Genomic DNA, 17,113 nt, shown 5'->3' on the forward strand with positions numbered 1-17,113 from the left:
TTAGCCATCGTGCCAGCCTTCTCCCAAGGGGGCCAGCCACCCAGCTCCTGCCCCGGGCCTATGGGGGTGACCCTTGGGTGACGGCTATTCTTGGTGTCTCTCTCTTGCTCTTTGTCTCACAGCAACAGAAAGCCGCCCTGCTGAAGAACAACACTGCCTTGCAGTCTGTTTCCCTTCGCAGTAAGAGTGAGTAGTGAGGGTGCAGGAGCTCCCCCCCCAACCCCCTGCCCCAGGACCCTGCACCCCAGGCCTCTCAGCCCATGGGCTCTGCTGCCCCCCTGAGGTCATTCTCTGGCACAGCTCCTTCCTTCAATTGGAATCTGATGTGGGGCAATAAGGGAGGTCCTAAGCTTCTTGGGCTTAGGGGCAGGACAGAATTCAAATGGGGACAAAGGCTTGGGATGGCTGGTCATCTAAGCCTGGTCACATTTCATATTATTATTATCATCATCAGTTATTCCCACTGCGCTTGGGAATGTTGGCAGCAGTTGTCAAGGGCCAATTCAGGCAGCTCTGCTGTAACAGCCAGAGCATGGTGCTTAGTCAAGATGACCAGAGGCTGAGTCTCTGCTCAGCCACAAGCTGAGTCACCCCAGCCAAGTCTCTGCACTGTCCTGAGCTGCACTTTGCTCATAGGCCTGTTTTGGGGAAGAGATAAGACAAGAAAAGCTCTTGGTAAATGTTAAAAGTATTGCACGAACATAGCACTACTGTTATCCTCTTTCTGTGACTAGAACTGGGCTAAAGGTGGGGTGGACAGGAGGCCTCACTTCTAGTCGAGGAGCCCGGGTGGCCTGAATCCTGAGAAGGCACCAGGTTTGACACTTGCCTGCTCGGTATCCCCCTCAACAGCCACCACCCGGGAGCGGCCCAGCTCTGCTATCTACCCCTCCGACAGCTTCCGGCAGTCCCTGCTTGGCTCCCGCCGCGGCCGCTCCTCCTTGTCTTTAGCCAAGAGCGTTTCCACCACCAACATTGCTGGGTGAGCCTCTGCTTGGGGAAGGGAGAGCCAGGCAGGCAGAGTGTGGCAGTGGAGATGGGGGGCTCAGAGGTCCTTCCCCTCCCCAAGTTCAGAATTAGAGGGAGACAGGTAAGGAGAACATGAGGTGCCTGCCTCTGGGATCCCGGCCTTGGGTCCTCACCCTGGAAGGGATTTCTTGCCCAAGTCGGGGTGACACAGCCACCCTCCACTTCCCTAGACACTTCAACGATGAGTCTCCCCTGGGGCTGCGCCGGATCCTCTCGCAGTCCACAGACTCCCTCAACATGCGGAACCGCACCCTGTCAGTGGAGTCCCTCATCGATGAAGGTGAGCGGGCCTGGGGGAGACCCAGGCGTGAGGGGCGGGTGGGAAGGGATCGAGAGAAGGGCCTGGGACCCAGGAACGAGAACCGGGGTCTGAGCTGTTTCCCCCACTCACGGCCAGGTGCAGAGGTGATCTACAATGAGCTGATGAGTGACTTTGAAATGGGCGAGAAGGACTTTGCAGCAGATTCCTGGAGCCTTGCTGTGGATAGCAGCTTCTTGCAGCAACATAAAAAGGAGGTGATGAAGCAACAGGATGTCATCTATGGTGAGCCAAGAAGACCACCCCTCGACTTCTCTTTCCTCACTGGTCCTGTTTCTCTGCGTCCTTCCTCTGCCATTCCCCACCTCTCAAGGCCCTTCTCATCTCACTGACCTTCAAGACCTTGCCTGGCATCCCACAAGTGGCCCCTAGGCTCCATCCTTTTGGGGCTGTTGGCCTCCAAGGCCCCATCTTTATCTTTTCCTTCCAGTCAGTTCTTTTTTTTTTCTTTTTGTCTTTTTGTCTTTTTTAGGGCCATACCTGTGGCATATGGAGGTTCCCAGGCTAGGGGTCTAATCAGAGCTGCAGCTGTCGACCTATGCCAGAGCCACAGCAACGCAGGATCTGAGCCTCGTCTGCAACCTACAGCACAGCTCACAGCAACACCGGATCCTTAACCCACTGAGCAAGGCTAGGGATCAAACCTGCAACCTCATGGTTCCTAGTTGGATTCATTAACCACTGAGCCATGACGGGAACTCACAGTCAGTTCTTAGCCTCTCCTCTCTGCCTGTTGCATGCCTAGCCCTCTGCTGGGGACTGTGGGAAACCTAGATGTGTCGGGGACACATGGTTCTTGCCTAAAACAGCTCACAGCTTGAAATGGCAAATCATAAAGATAAAAAATGATTAGAGAAGTTCCCTTTGTGTTTCAGCGGTTAACGAACCCAACTAGGATCCATGAGGATGAGGGTTTGATCCCTGGCCTTGCTCAGTGGGTTAAGGATCTGGCGTTGCCGTGAGCTGTGGTGTAGGTCGCAGATGCTGCTCAGATCCCGCGTTGCTGTGGCTGTGACGTAAGCCGGCAGCTACAGCTCTAATTTGATTCCTAGCCTGGGAACTTCCATATGCTGTGGGTGTGGCCCTAAAAAGCCAAAAAAATAAAATAAAATAAAAAAACTAGAAAATGATCTAAGATCATAATAATGCAGAATGTTAACCTGCAAGGGATCTTGAAAACCTCTAATGAGCCCTGAGGTCCCTAGCCTAGGCCCTACCGGTTGTAACCGAGCCAGGGTAGAGGCCAGATGTTGCGCTGTCCCCACAGAGCTAATCCAGACAGAGCTTCATCACGTGCGGACGCTAAAGATCATGACCCGCCTCTTCCGCACGGGGATGCTGGAAGAGCTGCAACTGGAGCCAGGAGTGGTCCAGGGCCTATTCCCCTGCGTGGACGAGCTTAGTGACATCCACACACGCTTCCTCAGCCAGCTGTTAGAACGCCGACGCCAGGCTCTGTGCCCTGGCAGCCCCCGGAACTTTGTCATCCATCGCTTGGGTGACCTTCTCATCACCCAGGTGAGAAAAGACAAGACCCATGGGCAACATTCCTGGGAGGAGGTGTGACTAAAGTCATTTTTCAGCTCCAAACTCTAGGGGGTGGAGCCAGGGAGAGCTGGAGAGGCTTGGAAGCCAGCCTGTATGGCAGGAGACTAGAGGGTGTGGGGGATAAGAGGTGGCTTTGGGGGAAATGCTGACCCAGCCTTGCTCCCCCAACTTCTAGTTCTCAGGTCCCAGCGCAGACCAGATGCGGAAGACCTATTCGGAGTTCTGTAGCCGCCACACCAAGGCCTTAAAGCTCTATAAGGAGCTCTATGCCCGAGACAAACGCTTCCAGCAGTTTATCCGGGTGAGCAACCCTCTCCAGGACCCAAACTCAGAACCTCCTCCGGTGGTCCAGCCCTTGTAGACACATCTGCCTGTGGATCCTGTCAACAGCCCCCCATAGCAGTAGACCAAGTGCTTTTGCTACTTTGAGCCTCATGATAAACCCATGGCCTTGTCCTCCCCATTTTCCAGTCTCAGTCACCTATGCCAGCCAGCGCATGGTAAATGGCCAAGCTAGGGCCCACACCAGGGCTTAGGCTCCAAGTCCAGGGTTCTTTCTGTTGTCCTCGGCTCGGGTCCCACCTTGGCCCTGAGCCCTGCCTCTGTCCTTCTAGAAAGTGACCCGCTCAGCCGTGCTGAAGCGCCATGGGGTACAGGAGTGCATCCTGCTGGTGACTCAGCGTATCACCAAGTACCCGGTGCTCATCAGCCGCATCCTGCAGCATACCCACGGTGAGAGGGAGGACCCGGGAGGAAAGAAGATGGGGAGAGGGCTCTCTGGGGTGAGAAGCGGCTTGGGATAACCAAGAGGAGAGATAGAGTCAGCTGTGGGACCGTGGGCCACCTCTGATGGTGAGGTGAGATGGGTTGGAGTATGGTGGCTGGCGTGAAGCTGGCTAAACCACTTCTCCCTCACGCCGACCCGTGGTGCCAGGGATCGAGGAGGAGCGCCAGGACCTGACGACGGCACTGGGGCTGGTAAAGGAGCTGCTGTCCAATGTGGACCAGGATGTACACGAGCTGGAGAAGGGGGCCCGCCTGCAGGAGATCTACAACCGCATGGACCCCAGGGCCCAGACCCCGGTGCCTGGCAAGGGCCCCTTTGGCCGAGAGGAGCTTCTGCGGCGCAAGCTCATTCACGATGGTTGCCTGCTCTGGAAGACAGCAGCGGGGCGCTTCAAAGGTCAGTGGTCAGCTTGGCAGACCAGGGAAGAGTCTGCGAGTCCACGATCAGATTTAGAGAGGGAGAAGCATCCAAACACTTAGGACTTTTTTTTTTTTTTTTTTGGTCTTTTGTCTTTTTAGGGTTGTACCTGTGGCATATGGAGATTCCCAGGCTAGAGGTTCAATCAGAGCTATAGCTGCCAGCCATAGCCACAGCAACATGAGATCCCAGCCACATCTGTGACCTACAACATAGCTCATGGCAATGCGGGATCCTTAACCCACTGAGCAAGGCCAGGATTGAACCTTCGTCCTCCTGGATACTAGTCGAGTTCGTTAACCACTGAGCTACTCCTCCTTCAGGACTTCTTTATGCAGCCCTATATCCTGGGTGAAACCTCATGGGAGGAAAATACATGTTCTCTGTTGCAACAAAAGTCTGAATTCTGGATTTAATTTCATGGGCCATACAAGGACTTCCTTAGTGATTTTTTTTTTTTTTTTTTTTTTGGTCCTTGTATACCCAGAAACCTACCAGTTTTGATCAGGAAGACAGAGAAATTCCAGGATCAGAGATCAGGGTTGATTCTTCCAGCTTGAATCCCAGCTGCTGGGGCTGGGGAATGGGCAGGAGTTTTGGGAGCACAGTTGGGGAAGGCCCAGGGGAGGGGGCGGAGCCCAGGGAGGGGCCAGCAGGGTAGAGAAGAGAGTACAGAGGGGGCATGTTGGGGCAGGGCATGCTTTCCCAGGCTCTCTTCCCAGACTGCTCTGGCCAAGTCTTTCCTACCTAAATCAAGACAAGAGAGTTGCAGTTTTCGGCTTTGGGGGTGAGGAATGAGGGGCAGAAGTAACCAGTACTACCTGAGACCAGAACCTGCCTGCACCTCTGTCCCATATCATGAAATCCCCACTCCATGGGCTTGAGTATCACAGGCTTCACCAGCCACTTTCCTTCATCCCTTTCTCTCCTCTCATCCCTCCCACGCAGAAGCTAAGAATATAAACTCTGGGGGGGATTAAAAATAGCAAGGCTGGAGAGCTTTATTTCTGAAGCATTTAGTGAAAGCCCTCCCCTTCTGTGTGCCCACTATTAGATCTCCAAGGGCAGAGTGAGTGTGTTTGCTTGACTGTGCTATCCAGTTTTCATGGGCTTGACCTTTGTTTCCCCCAAGTCTTTTTTTTTTCGGTCACGCCTGAGGCATGCAGAAGTTCCAAGGCCAGGGATCAAACTGGTACCACAGCAGTGATAATGCCAGATCCTTAACCCTTCTTGGAGGCACCAGAGAACTGCCCCCTAAGTTTTAAATTGAGAGCACAGGACCTCGTAGGATCTTGAGAACCTGGAAGGTGGGGTAGAGAAGGAGCATGAAAGCAGGGCCTGCTGAGGTTGGAGACTGGGATTGTTCAACGGTGGGAGAGGGGGATAAGGAAGCTAGCTGCTCCCCTCCCTGCGGAGGAGCACAAAATGAGAAGTAGGACTACGCCAGGGTAGGGGCAGGGGTGGTGGGATAGGGTGACCTTAGGCCAAATGTCCAGAAAGGTCTTATGATTGTTGTTTGACATGGAACTGAAAGGCTTAAAAACAGTAGTCCCCCCTACTGTGGATGGAATCCTTTTACCCTCACATAAATTCTGGACCTTTGCACACTGAAAATTACACGTGTGTTGTATGAATATGTAAAATTGCTTATGCAACTTTGGAGGCTTTGCAGAGCCCTGAAGCCCAACAGTGGACATCCTAGGGATCTGTAGACCCCAGGTTAAGAAACCTGCATCCCCTGGATAGAGTGTTTTTTTCAAAGGCATTGGGTGATTGCTTATGGGCGCTTTAGCCCAAGAAGCTGTTTTATCTAATGGCACATACATTTTTCTCCCAATTCCTGAGCTGTAAGAATGGATCAGGGGGAGTCTGCAAAGGTAGAGGGAGCAAACCAGAGGCAGAGAGATCAGGAAGAGGGGAATCAGGAGCTCTAGCCTGACGGGGTAGACCTGGTTCCTGAGAAAGGGAAACAGCTGCTCAGACCCTCCAATGCTGAGTGTTCTCCTGCCTTTATCCTCCTGTCAGATGTGCTGATGCTGCTGATGACAGATGTGCTGGTGTTTCTCCAGGAGAAGGACCAGAAGTACATCTTTCCTGCCCTGGTGAGACCTTCCACCTTCTCCTTTCTCAGCACAGACAAGTGTTTCGGGCCCCTTCTTGATTTCCTACTCCAGCCTGAAAGAACCTTGGACTCCTCCAGAGTCAAACAGCTATTATTATAACTGTTACTATAATGTAATGACAAATAAGAATTGCTAACAGGTATTGATACTGTCTGCAGGCACTTTTGCACCTATGAGGAAGGCCCATTATTATCCTCTTTTTTTTTTTTTTTGGCCTTTTAGGGCCACGCCCGCAGCACATAGAGGTTCCCAGGCTAGGGGTCTAATCAGAGCTATAGCTGCCAGCCTATACCACAGCCATAGCAATGCAAGATCCGAGCAGCATCTGCGACCTACACCACAGCTCATGGCAATGCCAGATCCTTAACCCACCGAGTGAGGCCAGGGATCGAACCCTCAACCTCATGGTTCCTGGTGGGATTCCTTTCCATTGCGCCACTTTGGGAACTCCATTATCCTCTTTTTGTAGATGAGGAAAGTAAAGCTTGAAGTTAAATTTTTAAGGGTCACAAATATTTCTGAGTCGTCTCTGGCTAGCCCCAGAATCTGGGATCTTAACTTGTATTCTAGGCTAACTCCTCAATCCTTTGGGTATTCCAGAAGGACTGAAGACCCAAATATCCGGGGGTCAGGATTCCCAGGCTTAATTCTTCCTTCCCCCTGACTGGCAGGACAAGCCCTCGGTGGTATCACTGCAGAATCTGATTGTGCGGGACATCGCCAACCAGGAGAAAGGGATGTTTCTGATCAGCGCGGCCCCCCCTGAGATGTATGAGGTCCACACAGCATCTCGGGATGACCGGAGCACCTGGATCCGCGTTATTCAGCAGAGCGTGCGAGTGTGAGTGTGTATGGCCTTGGGCTCCTGGCCACAGCACTCTATGGGAACCCAACCCAGGGTTCAGAAGTGGGGGTGGAGGCCAGAGGAGAGACAAGATGGACCAAGGCAGGAAAGGTCATCTCTGTTCTCCTGTCCTGTCAAGTCACATTTTAGACAATGACAACCTCAACTACCTTCCAAATGCAGCACGAGCTGACAGCCAAAGGAATACTTTGAGCTGTCACATGCTGGCGTACCTGCCAGCCAGCGGTACAATTTCAGCTGCATTAACATCCTAGTCTGTAGGCAGTGGGCCATTATTTGGATTGTATTGTATTTTACTTTTATTTTCTAAAAATGAATGAAAAGAGGATAATGAAAGCATTGATACTAGTGATAAGAGGAGCAAGACTCAGACAAATTGCACACAATAGAAACAAGAAGGAAATCGTTTTGTGTGCTAAAGCAGCAAATCTTTGGCTTCTGTTGGACACACATTAGATGTGAGACAGTCAACTATGTGTCTGTTGTGATGAAAAAAACGTGAAGCGCATATAAAATGTTGAAAATGGATTCTCAAAGATTATGCCTGAAGAATAAACTCAATTAGGATATTTGGAATTTTTTAAAGCTTTCAGGGAATGGATTCTTTTTCACTGTATAATATATAAACCAATTTTTTTTTTTTACTTCTACAATTTAGACTTTTGAACAAATTTTTCAGAAATACATGCAAAAGTCGGAAATTACCTACTCTAGGAAAATAAGGCAAAACACTTTTCCCACTGACAGTAGACCCATAGTGTCCTCTTTATTAATAGTGTTAACATTTGTAGTTACGAAAATAATATCATTCATTATAATTGATTTATTGAGCTTCTGCCACGTTCAAAGCACTGGTACATCATTTCACTTAATCTTAACAAAAAACCTGTGAGGAAGATACTACTCCCATTTCTGAGATGGGGAGGTAGAGAAGTTACTACCTGGTAAATTCAAGAGCCAGGATTTGAGCCCAGTTTGTTTGATGCCAAAAACTGTAATTGTCTCTCTGCACTGTTCTGCCTCTGCAGGTGACCTTTGGAGAGGTCCAGATCAGTAAACGCAGATGATCAGGGCTAGGAAAAGGAGAGGGTCAAGGGTGGACGAAGCCAGGGCATGGAGCTGATGAGTCTTACCAGGGCAGCAGAGAGCATGTTTGGGAAGCTGGTCTCTAACCTAAGCTTCCTTCTCCTAACCCCGCCCAACCCGTTATCCCCCAGATGCCCATCCAGGGAGGACTTCCCCCTGATTGAGACAGAGGATGAGGCTTATCTGCGGCGTATCAAGAGTAAGTCCACCCACAGAGCTCGTATAAAGAATTTATGGTATATCCACACAATGGAATACGGTGGAACTGTCTTAAAAAATGAGATGGCTCTATCAGGGGTTTGGTAGATCCGTAACCAAAATATATTGTTGAGTGAAAGGAGCAAGGTTTAAAACACTGTAAAGCGTATGCTACCACTGGTGTGAAAATAATGGGCATGGGGTATGTCACGTGTCTTATGTGTATGTGTGTATAATAACTCTAGAAAGGTATCACTGTGGCTGCCTCTGGGAAGGGGAATTAGGAATAACAGGGTTGGAGTGCCTGTTGTGGCGCAGTGGAAGCAAATCCGACTAGTAACCATGAGGTTGAGGGTTCTATCCCTGTCCTTGATCAGTGGGTTAAGGATCCGGCATTGCTGTGAGCTGTGGTGTAGGTTGCAGATGTGACTCAGATCCTGCATTGTTGTGGCTGTGGTGTAGGCTGGCAGCTGTAGCTCTGATTAGACTCCTAGCCTGGGAACTTCCATATTACCACAGGGCCTTATATTAATTAGGGTATGATCTAACTGCTATACAAAGAGATCAACAAGTATCAATTGATTACACAAGGTAGGAGATTATTTTTCTCCAAATAACAGCCCAGAAAGGGGAAGTACAGGGTAGGAATGCAGCTCTGCTGTCTTCAGTGTAAAGGGTCCCCATCTATGTCCTCTATGTCTGTATCCCCATCACTGCTCCAGCTCCTGCTATCATATCTGCATCCCAGATAGCAAGGACGGGTAAAGAACAAGAAGAGTTTCTTTCTTTTGGCCACACCCACGGCATTTGGAAGTTCCTGGGTGAGGGATTAAACCCACACCACAGCAGTGACTCAGGCTGCTGGAGTGACAATGCCACTTGCTTCGGATCCTCAAGTGGCTTTGCCACAGGAGAACTCTAAGAAGAGTTAGTTTCTTCCTTCCTTCCTTCCTTCCTTTTGTTTTGCTTTTTAGGGCCACACTTGCAGCATATGGAGGTTCCCAGGCTAGGGCTCCATTTGGAGCTACAGCTGCCGGCCACAGCCACAGCAACGTGGGATCCGAGCCACATCTTTGACCTACACCACAGCTCACAGCAATGCTGGGTCCTTAATCCACTGAGTGAGGCCAGAGATGGAACCTGCATCTACATGGATACTAGTCAGATTTGTTTCCATTGTGCCATGACAGGAACTCCAAGAGTTTCTTTTAAAAGCTGATCTGGAAGAGATATCCGTTGGCCAGAATTCAGTCACATGGCAATGCCCAGCTGCAAGCCAGGCCTGGAAATGGCATCTAATGGGTAGCCATGTGCCCAAGTGAAACTTGTACACATTCTCCCATTAAAGGAAGATGGAGAGAATGAAAACTAGCGGACAGCCTGCAGTCCCTGCCACGATAGTTTTACTTTTGTTTTTATTTATTTATTTATTTATTGTCTTTTTGCCTTTTCTAGGGCTGCTCCCTTGACACATGGAGGTTCCCAGGCTAGGGGTCTAATCAGAGCTTTAGCTGCCGGCCTACACCAGAGGCACAGCAATGTGGGATCTGAGCCGTGTCCGTGAGCTGCACCACAGCTCACGGCAATGCCGGATCCTTAACCCACTGAGCAAGGCCAGGGATTGAACCCGCGACCTCATGGTTCCTAGTCGGATTCATTAACCACTGAGCCATGACGGAAACTCCTTACTTTTGTTTTTAAAACAAAAGTGCAGGCGTTCCCACTGTAGCACAACTGGATCAGTGGTGTGTCTGCAGTGCCAAGATGCAGGTTCAATCCTGGGCTGGCACAGTGGGTGAAAGGATCCAGCATACTGCCGCTGTGGCATAGATCACAGCTATGGTTGGGATCTGATCCCTGGCCCAGGTATTCCATATGCTCTAGAGTGGCCAAAAAAAGAAAACAAGCAAACGAACCCCAAAAGTATATGGTTACTTTTACTTTTCCCCCCAAAATGTTCTTTTCTTTTTTGTAAATGCCAAAAAGCCAAAATTAAGTGCTGCCACTGTGCCCAGGCCTGGCTCCTAACCCCTAGGGCTGCCTCCTGACTACTGGCTCTCCTGGGTGCCCCCAGGCCCATCTGTGTGCTCACCTGTTTCTCATCCACAGTGGAGCTGCAGCAGAAAGACCGGGCACTGGTGGAGCTGCTGCAGGAGAAAGTTGGGCTGTTTGCCGAGATGACCCATTTCCAGGTGGAAGAGGATGGCGGTGGTGGGATGCCCCTGCCCACTCTGCCCAGGGGCCTTTTCCGCTCTGAGTCCCTTGAGTCACCTCGTGGCGAGCGGCTGCTGCAGGATGCCATCCGTGAGGGTGAGGGAGCGCCCAGGGAAGAGCCCAAACTCGTCCCCTCACTGTCACGGCATACGGACACATGGCTAGACCTGGACACACATGGGCAAGGGGGAGGCCAGCCCCATAGTCTACAACTCCCCTGAGCACCTGCTCTGTGCCAGGGGCTGGGGATGGCGGGGAAGAGGCACGGTCCTTGCTGCTGTTGACACCTCTCATCCTGCATGCCTCCTGTGCTACTCCTTGAGCATCTTTAATGACTTTTGCCTCGTACGTGGCCATGGCAGTGAGACCCCACTGCCTGTGCAGGGGGCAGTCCCCTAGATGTCTGCATTCTGGTATCCTGGGTGAATGCCGTCCCGCCGCTCACTGGATTCTCTGCTTCTCCTTTCTCACCGCTCCCTCTTTCCCCTCAGTGGAGGGCCTGAAAGACCTGCTGGTGGGGCCTGGAGTGGAGCTGCTCTTGACTTCCCGGGAACCAGCCCTACCCGTGGAAACGGACAGTGGTGGTAACACGAGTCCTGGGGTCACTGCCAGTGAGTACCAGGGCAGGGGACCAAGGTAGCAGGTGGGCAGGGTTAAAGAGAAGGGAGTGGTACCAAGGACCGAGCAGTGCCAGGGCCCTAGGAAAGTGAGCTGGGCCCATCTTTTCCCCTTCTCGACAGATGGCGAGGCCAGAACCTTCAATGGCTCGATAGAGCTCTGCAGAGCTGACTCAGACTCCAGCCAGAAGGTGGGTCTCAGGAGGTGTCAGGACTTGGCTAGGGGGCGGGAAAGGAACAGCTGGCCTATAGATCCTGACACAGAGCTCTCAGGGACAGGCCCCGGGAAGTTGTGTCTGCTGATTCCCCATCCTTGCCTGTTTCTGCAGGATCGAAATGGAAACCAGCTGAGATCTCCCCAGGAGGTGAGACGGGGATGTGACGGTATAGGAGACTGAAGGGAGGGGTATTCTCATCTGAGAAACTGGAGCCCGGTTTGGAGTGCATGGGGGAGAGCGTACACCTCCAAGTACCTGCAGTCTTATTTTCCCCACCCCCACACTTAATTGACTTCCGGGCAGTTGTTCCATCCTGAAGCTTGGACTCTGTTCCCACCCTCTCTTCTGTCCTCAGGAAGCGTTGCAGCGATTGGTCAATCTCTATGGACTTCTTCATGGCCTACAGGTCAGTGGGGTGAGGGCTAGAACGGGAAGGAGAGGTGCCTGACCAGGGCTGCCCATCTAAGTGGGGCACGATCACCCTAACAGACCTTTGTAAGCCTTCCCCTGATTCGAGGCCTACAGGAATCCTGACCTGGGCCCTGAGGAGGGAGGGCAGGGGATAGAAGAAACGGGGAATTCTGATACACCATCCATCCCCATTCCACCCCCAGGCGGCTGTGGCCCAGCAGGACACTTTGATGGAAGCTCGGTTCCCTGAGGGCCCTGAGCGGCGGGAGAAGCTGACCCGAGCCAACTCCCGGGATGGGGAGGCTGGCAGAGCCGGGGCTGCCCCTGTGGCTCCTGAAAAGCAGGCTACAGAACTGGCATTACTGCAACGGCAACACGCACTGTTGCAAGAGGAGCTGCGGCGCTGCCGGCGGCTTGGTGAAGAGCGGGCGACGGAGGCTGGCAGCCTGGAAGCCCGGCTCCGGGAAAGCGAGCAGGCCCGAGCTCTGCTGGAGCGGGAGGTTGAAGAGGCTCGCAGGCAGTTGGCCGCCTTGGGCCACACGGAACCACTCCCGGCTGAGGCCCCCTGGGCCCGCAGGCCTCTGGATCCGAGGCGTCGTAGCCTCCCTGCAGGCGATGCCCTGTACTTGAGTTTCACTCCCCCACAGGTAAGGAAGCTTGGAATAGTGACCTGACTTGGGGTGGACTTCAGGGTCCACGAGAGAACCTGAAAGGAATTGGAGACTTGAGCCCAAGTGAACTCAGGCATCAGGCTTGATGGATATTAGGGTACTGATGGGAAGACTGAACTATTTAGACAGGGACAGAAAGAAATCAGTCAGTAGTAGATGTACCAAGAGAGTCTTCGCACTGCTCATTCCCTGGCCTCCTGCTTTTCCTACCTGCCGTCCACAGCCCAGCCGAGGCCACGACCGCCTGGATTTGCCTGTGACTATTCGCTCAGTCCATCGACCCTTCGAGGATCGAGAGAGGCAGGAGCTGGGCAGCCCTGATGAGCGGCTGCAAGATAGCAGTGACCCTGACACCGGCAGCGAAGAGGAAGGTAGCAGCAGCCGTCTGTCTCCGCCACATAGTCCACGAGGTGAGACCCTGGTGGCCACATGGAATAGAAGGAGGTGCGACCTGGGTACAGACCCTTGAGCCATGGTCTCCAAACGGAGCCTGCATCGTAGAGCACAGAAACATTTAGGATGGTCCCTAACCAAACACCAAGGTCTACAGCAACTCCTGAGGGGCACAGGGCACTTCCTGTTTTGTCTGCTGGTAAATGGGCAGGGGAACTCTAGGAAACAAAAAATGTAGGGGCTCTGTTCCAGCAAGTCCATGATTCCAGCCTCTGCAAGTAGAAATAGATTTTTTTTTTTTTTTTTTTTTTGGTCTTTTTAGAACCACACCCACAGTATATGGAGGTTCCCAGGCTAGAGGTTGAATGTGAGCTGCAGCTGCCAGCCTATACCATGGCCACAGCAACACCGGATCCAAGCCTGTCTGTGACCTACATCACAGGTCATGGCAATGCAGGATCCTTAACCCACTGAGCAAGACCAGAGATTGAACCTGTGTCCTCAAGGATGCTAGGCAGATTTGTTTCTGCTAAGCCACGACAGGAACTCCAGAAATAGATTTTCAAAGTAAAACAATTTCGAAGACCTCCAAGTTCTTAAAGTTGGTTCAGGAAATCCAAAATAACCAAAAGCTTTCTGTGCCATTAAATATAATACTAATCTTAAAATATTGTGTACTTTAGTAATCAAACTGTGTCTCCATATGCTTAACAAAGTACCTAGGTGTAGATACATCACTTTTTTTGTTGTTGTGGTGGTGGTTTTTTTTGTTTGTTTGTTTTTTTTTTTTTTTTTTTTTTGGCTTTTTAGAGCCGCACCCTTGGTATATTGCAGTTTCCAGGCTAGGGTCAAATTGGAGCTGTAGCTACCAGCCTATGCCACAGCCACAGCAACACTGGATCTGAGCCACGTCTGCAACCTACACCACAGCTCACAACACCACCATATCCTTAACCCACTGAGCGAAGCCAGGGATCAAACCCGAGTCCTCGGGGATACTAGTTGGATTCATTTCCGCTGCGCCACCATGGGAACTCCTATACATCACTTTGTTGACAGAGGTTCTCCCCTCAACCCAGGGCTCACAGACCTCGGCCATCCGTAATAGCTCTCCGAGTTCCTCAGCATACTGACAGGAAGGCATCAGTGTAGGGGTCCAGTTGCTCGCAGGAGCCTCTGTTCACTCACTAACTTTGCCCTGTCCTCCTTCCTCCTGCAGACTTCACCCGAATGCAGGACATCCCGGAAGAGACTGAGAGCCGAGACGGGGAGCCTGTAGCTTCAGAGAGCTAAGGGGGCCCCTCCCCCCCTGCCCTGTGTCCCCCTTGAAGAACATTACTGAGGGAGGCAAACCTTGGGGACTCCAATCTGCCAATGATGAGGGAACATTTGAAAGAACTGCTGATTGTCCTTGCCAGCTCTTGGGATCCTTGGATACCAGGAGCCATTTAGGAAGCTGGGGGAATTGGGCCACAGTGCCCCCTGGTGGCATCCAGAAGTTACACCGCAGATGCCAATTTTTCATGCCTTCTTCCCTCTACTTTAGGAAAAATTTATTTATTTATTGTTTATTAGTTATGGAGGGAGAGGGGAAATTTAGAGGACCAGGGACATGGGAACCAAGCCATAGGGATCAGGGGGCCTTGTCCTTTAACACTACTGGGGTTTATTCAGGCTTATCCATGCAGCTGCTGGGTTTTTGGCCCTGACACCCCTCCCTAGCAACATCCGACTTTGAGGAGAGGCTGCAGCCGTAGGACCCTACTGCCCCTTCAGGAAGGGCTGTGGTCAGGGCCATGTCCCTCCCCTTCTCCCCTCCACCTCTTACTGCTGTTCTCCCTTCTCTCTGTCTTCCATGGAAACCCCAGGGAGATAACCTAGCTTCCTGGGGTTGATGGAATAGAGGTTGAAGTGGCCATAATGGTTTGTTGGGGGGTGAGGGGGAAAATCTCACAGGGACCAGAATGTTTTTTTGTTGTCGTTGTTTTCTTTTTTGTACCAAAGCCAACTGCACGTGTTTTATATTTTTAAGAGAAGATTGTAGGCAATTAGAAATTGCAGCCTTCTAGCTCTACATCTCTGAAGAACTTGAGGGATGGGGGGAACGGTGACTTCGCCCCTCATCTGTAGTAATGGGGGACCCATTCTGACCTCTTCTCCAGCCATTAGGAAATAAAAGCTCTAGGGTGAGTTGGGAAATCTCTGCAAACCCTGACCTCATCCCCCACCTCAGCAACCATGACCTGAAACCTCAGTGTGAGTGGGGGGGGATTTTTCAACGGACCCCCCCCCCCCCGCAATGCCCGCCAGCCTCAGCCAGTTTTTTTGCCGATTTGATTGATTGTAAGAAAAAAAGAAAAAAAAAGAAAAAAAAAGATAAAGGACAGAAAATTAAAAACCTTGAACCCTAGGAAGTGCTGTCTGTTAACGTCTGCCAGTTCTGAGGGTGCCGGCGAGCGGGAGAGCCAGCCAGTGACCTGTGTTCCTCCCAAAGGAGTCTCTTCCTCTCCCAGGCAGGGCCACTGCCTCCCTGAAGACAGGGGGCACCGACAAAAGAGCCCGTGCCAACCTTCTCTTTTGTTGTCACCTTTGACATTCACAACGTCAAGGATAAAAACGAACGGGCAGTTAGGTTCCAATGGCTGTTGGGGGTTCCAATATTGAAAAAAAAAAATCTTATTTTCATCTCATTTGCATGCCGTGTTCAGAAATTGCATCAGCCTCTGCTCCCTGCCCTCCCCGCGGTTCCTGTTCACCCTGCGCAGCACCATTCAGCTTGCACCCCGCCCTTGTTCTTCACACTGTCAGAGCCCTGAGGTAACCTCTTTAAGACAGTTCCCTGTGCAGGCGCTGCTTATTTGCTCTCTGACATTTGGAGAGGCAGTGAGAGATTAGGTAGGGTTTCAGTTCTTGTTTTTGGCTTGATTTTTATGCTTCCTGTTTCTGGTTAATACTTGACTCTGGAGCTGTGGGGGAGGGTGGGGAGAGAGTCTAGGGTTGTATAAATGCTGGCAGCCACACACATGGCTCCCTGGGAGCCCGTGGGGTAAGATGAGAAGATTGGGGCTCATGACCTCCGCTAGAAAGAGGAATTGAAATCACATGGGGTGGGAGGCCGGCCTGGGAGTCGCCAGCACCCTCCACTCCTGTAATTCTCAGGCATCGGCATCTGGCCTTGACAAGGTGCTTCCTCATCCCTTACAGGATCTGTGAAGTGGACTCATTCTCATTTTCTAGATAAGGAAACCTGGCTGCAGAGGGTTGCCAGGCCAGGAGAAGTGAGCCAGGAAAGGGCCGGCCCTCCCAGCTGCAGTCCTCCACTTCCCCTCCTTGGATGCTCTGGCCCAAAACAGCTGAGCTCTAAGTCTCCACCATGGCTCAGCAGCTGCCTGCAAGAAGCAACTGGGACCCAAAACCATAAAGGCAAAACAGAGATCTATTCACATCCAAAGACCACCAAGGAAGGGATTGTAGGCTCCGCCAGCATTCGCAGTTCCAGTGAAGGATGGTGGTCAGGGGGAAAACAGAGAAACCTGGAGATGCAGAGCCCAGAGCATGGGTTCAGAGAAGCCCACAGCTTGTGGGAGAGCTGGCTGTCCCTCCTGCCACCCTTTGACCAAAATCCCTGCCTCATCCTTGGTCTAAAACCTGACATGCATTTCTCCAACATGGTGGTTCTGAGAGATTAGTTCTTCTCTCACATCTTCCACCACTGTATTCACTGTCCCCTCTCTATTCCCATTTTTGGAAATGCAGTCTTACTCCCTGTCCCTCCTGTTGGCAGTTTCAGAGCTCTCTGGCTTGGGCTGCAGGGAGCCAGGGCCCAGCTTCTGGCCACAGCAATGCTTCCTTTCCATTGTACCCTCCCCTGCGCCTCCTGTCCCTGTCCCGGAGGGTGGGTCTGCACGCACGCACGCATTCGCCTCCATGCATTCACCTCCCACTTGGGCCTGTTTAAACCTTGTCAATATTTACCTCAGGGTTCCATAAAGCCCATAAAGCAGGATGCCCCCAGAGGAGCCAATATCCGGGAGCCCCAGCAGGGCCATCAGAGGAGCTGCAGGGGGTGGCAAGAGGGGGCACTTGGGTGGGGGAGGATTTTCCATCCTGAATTGGCTGGGATTAGACCTGGAGTTTTGGAACCAGTTTAAACATCAAAGAGAGGAAATTAAACATCAGAAGGCTAATTAAATCTCTTTAACATTGCCTAATATGTT

At 51.7% G+C, this 17,113-nt stretch overlaps 1 protein-coding gene across 44 annotated transcripts in view; it reads left to right on the forward strand.

The window, feature by feature from the left end:
- Nucleotides 1-17,113, forward strand: part of ARHGEF2 (Rho/Rac guanine nucleotide exchange factor 2) — a 55,861-nt gene extending 38,748 nt beyond the window's left edge. For 25 of the 44 annotated variants that reach the window (XM_085020228.1, XM_021088470.2, XM_085020230.1 and 22 more), the window contains 19 exons: nt 123-186; nt 853-982; nt 1,200-1,309; nt 1,427-1,573; nt 2,616-2,866; nt 3,072-3,197; nt 3,511-3,628; nt 3,831-4,079; nt 6,126-6,202; nt 6,895-7,064; nt 8,306-8,373; nt 10,482-10,682; nt 11,078-11,197; nt 11,327-11,394; nt 11,533-11,568; nt 11,777-11,827; nt 12,036-12,479; nt 12,727-12,913; nt 14,116-15,306. In XM_085020228.1, coding sequence (XP_084876354.1) covers nt 123-186; nt 853-982; nt 1,200-1,309; nt 1,427-1,573; nt 2,616-2,866; nt 3,072-3,197; nt 3,511-3,628; nt 3,831-4,079; nt 6,126-6,202; nt 6,895-7,064; nt 8,306-8,373; nt 10,482-10,682; nt 11,078-11,197; nt 11,327-11,394; nt 11,533-11,568; nt 11,777-11,827; nt 12,036-12,479; nt 12,727-12,913; nt 14,116-14,189 — 2,691 coding nt within the window. In that variant the 3' untranslated portion in view covers nt 14,190-15,306. 44 annotated transcript variants of the gene reach the window in all.

Source organism: Sus scrofa, chromosome 4 (genome assembly GCF_054392235.1).
Source record: "Sus scrofa isolate SSC_HxYL_T2T_F1_AM1 chromosome 4, Sscrofa_HxYL_maternal_Yorkshire_Landrace_v2.0, whole genome shotgun sequence".
In the NCBI taxonomy this organism is placed as follows: domain Eukaryota; kingdom Metazoa; phylum Chordata; class Mammalia; order Artiodactyla; family Suidae; genus Sus; species Sus scrofa.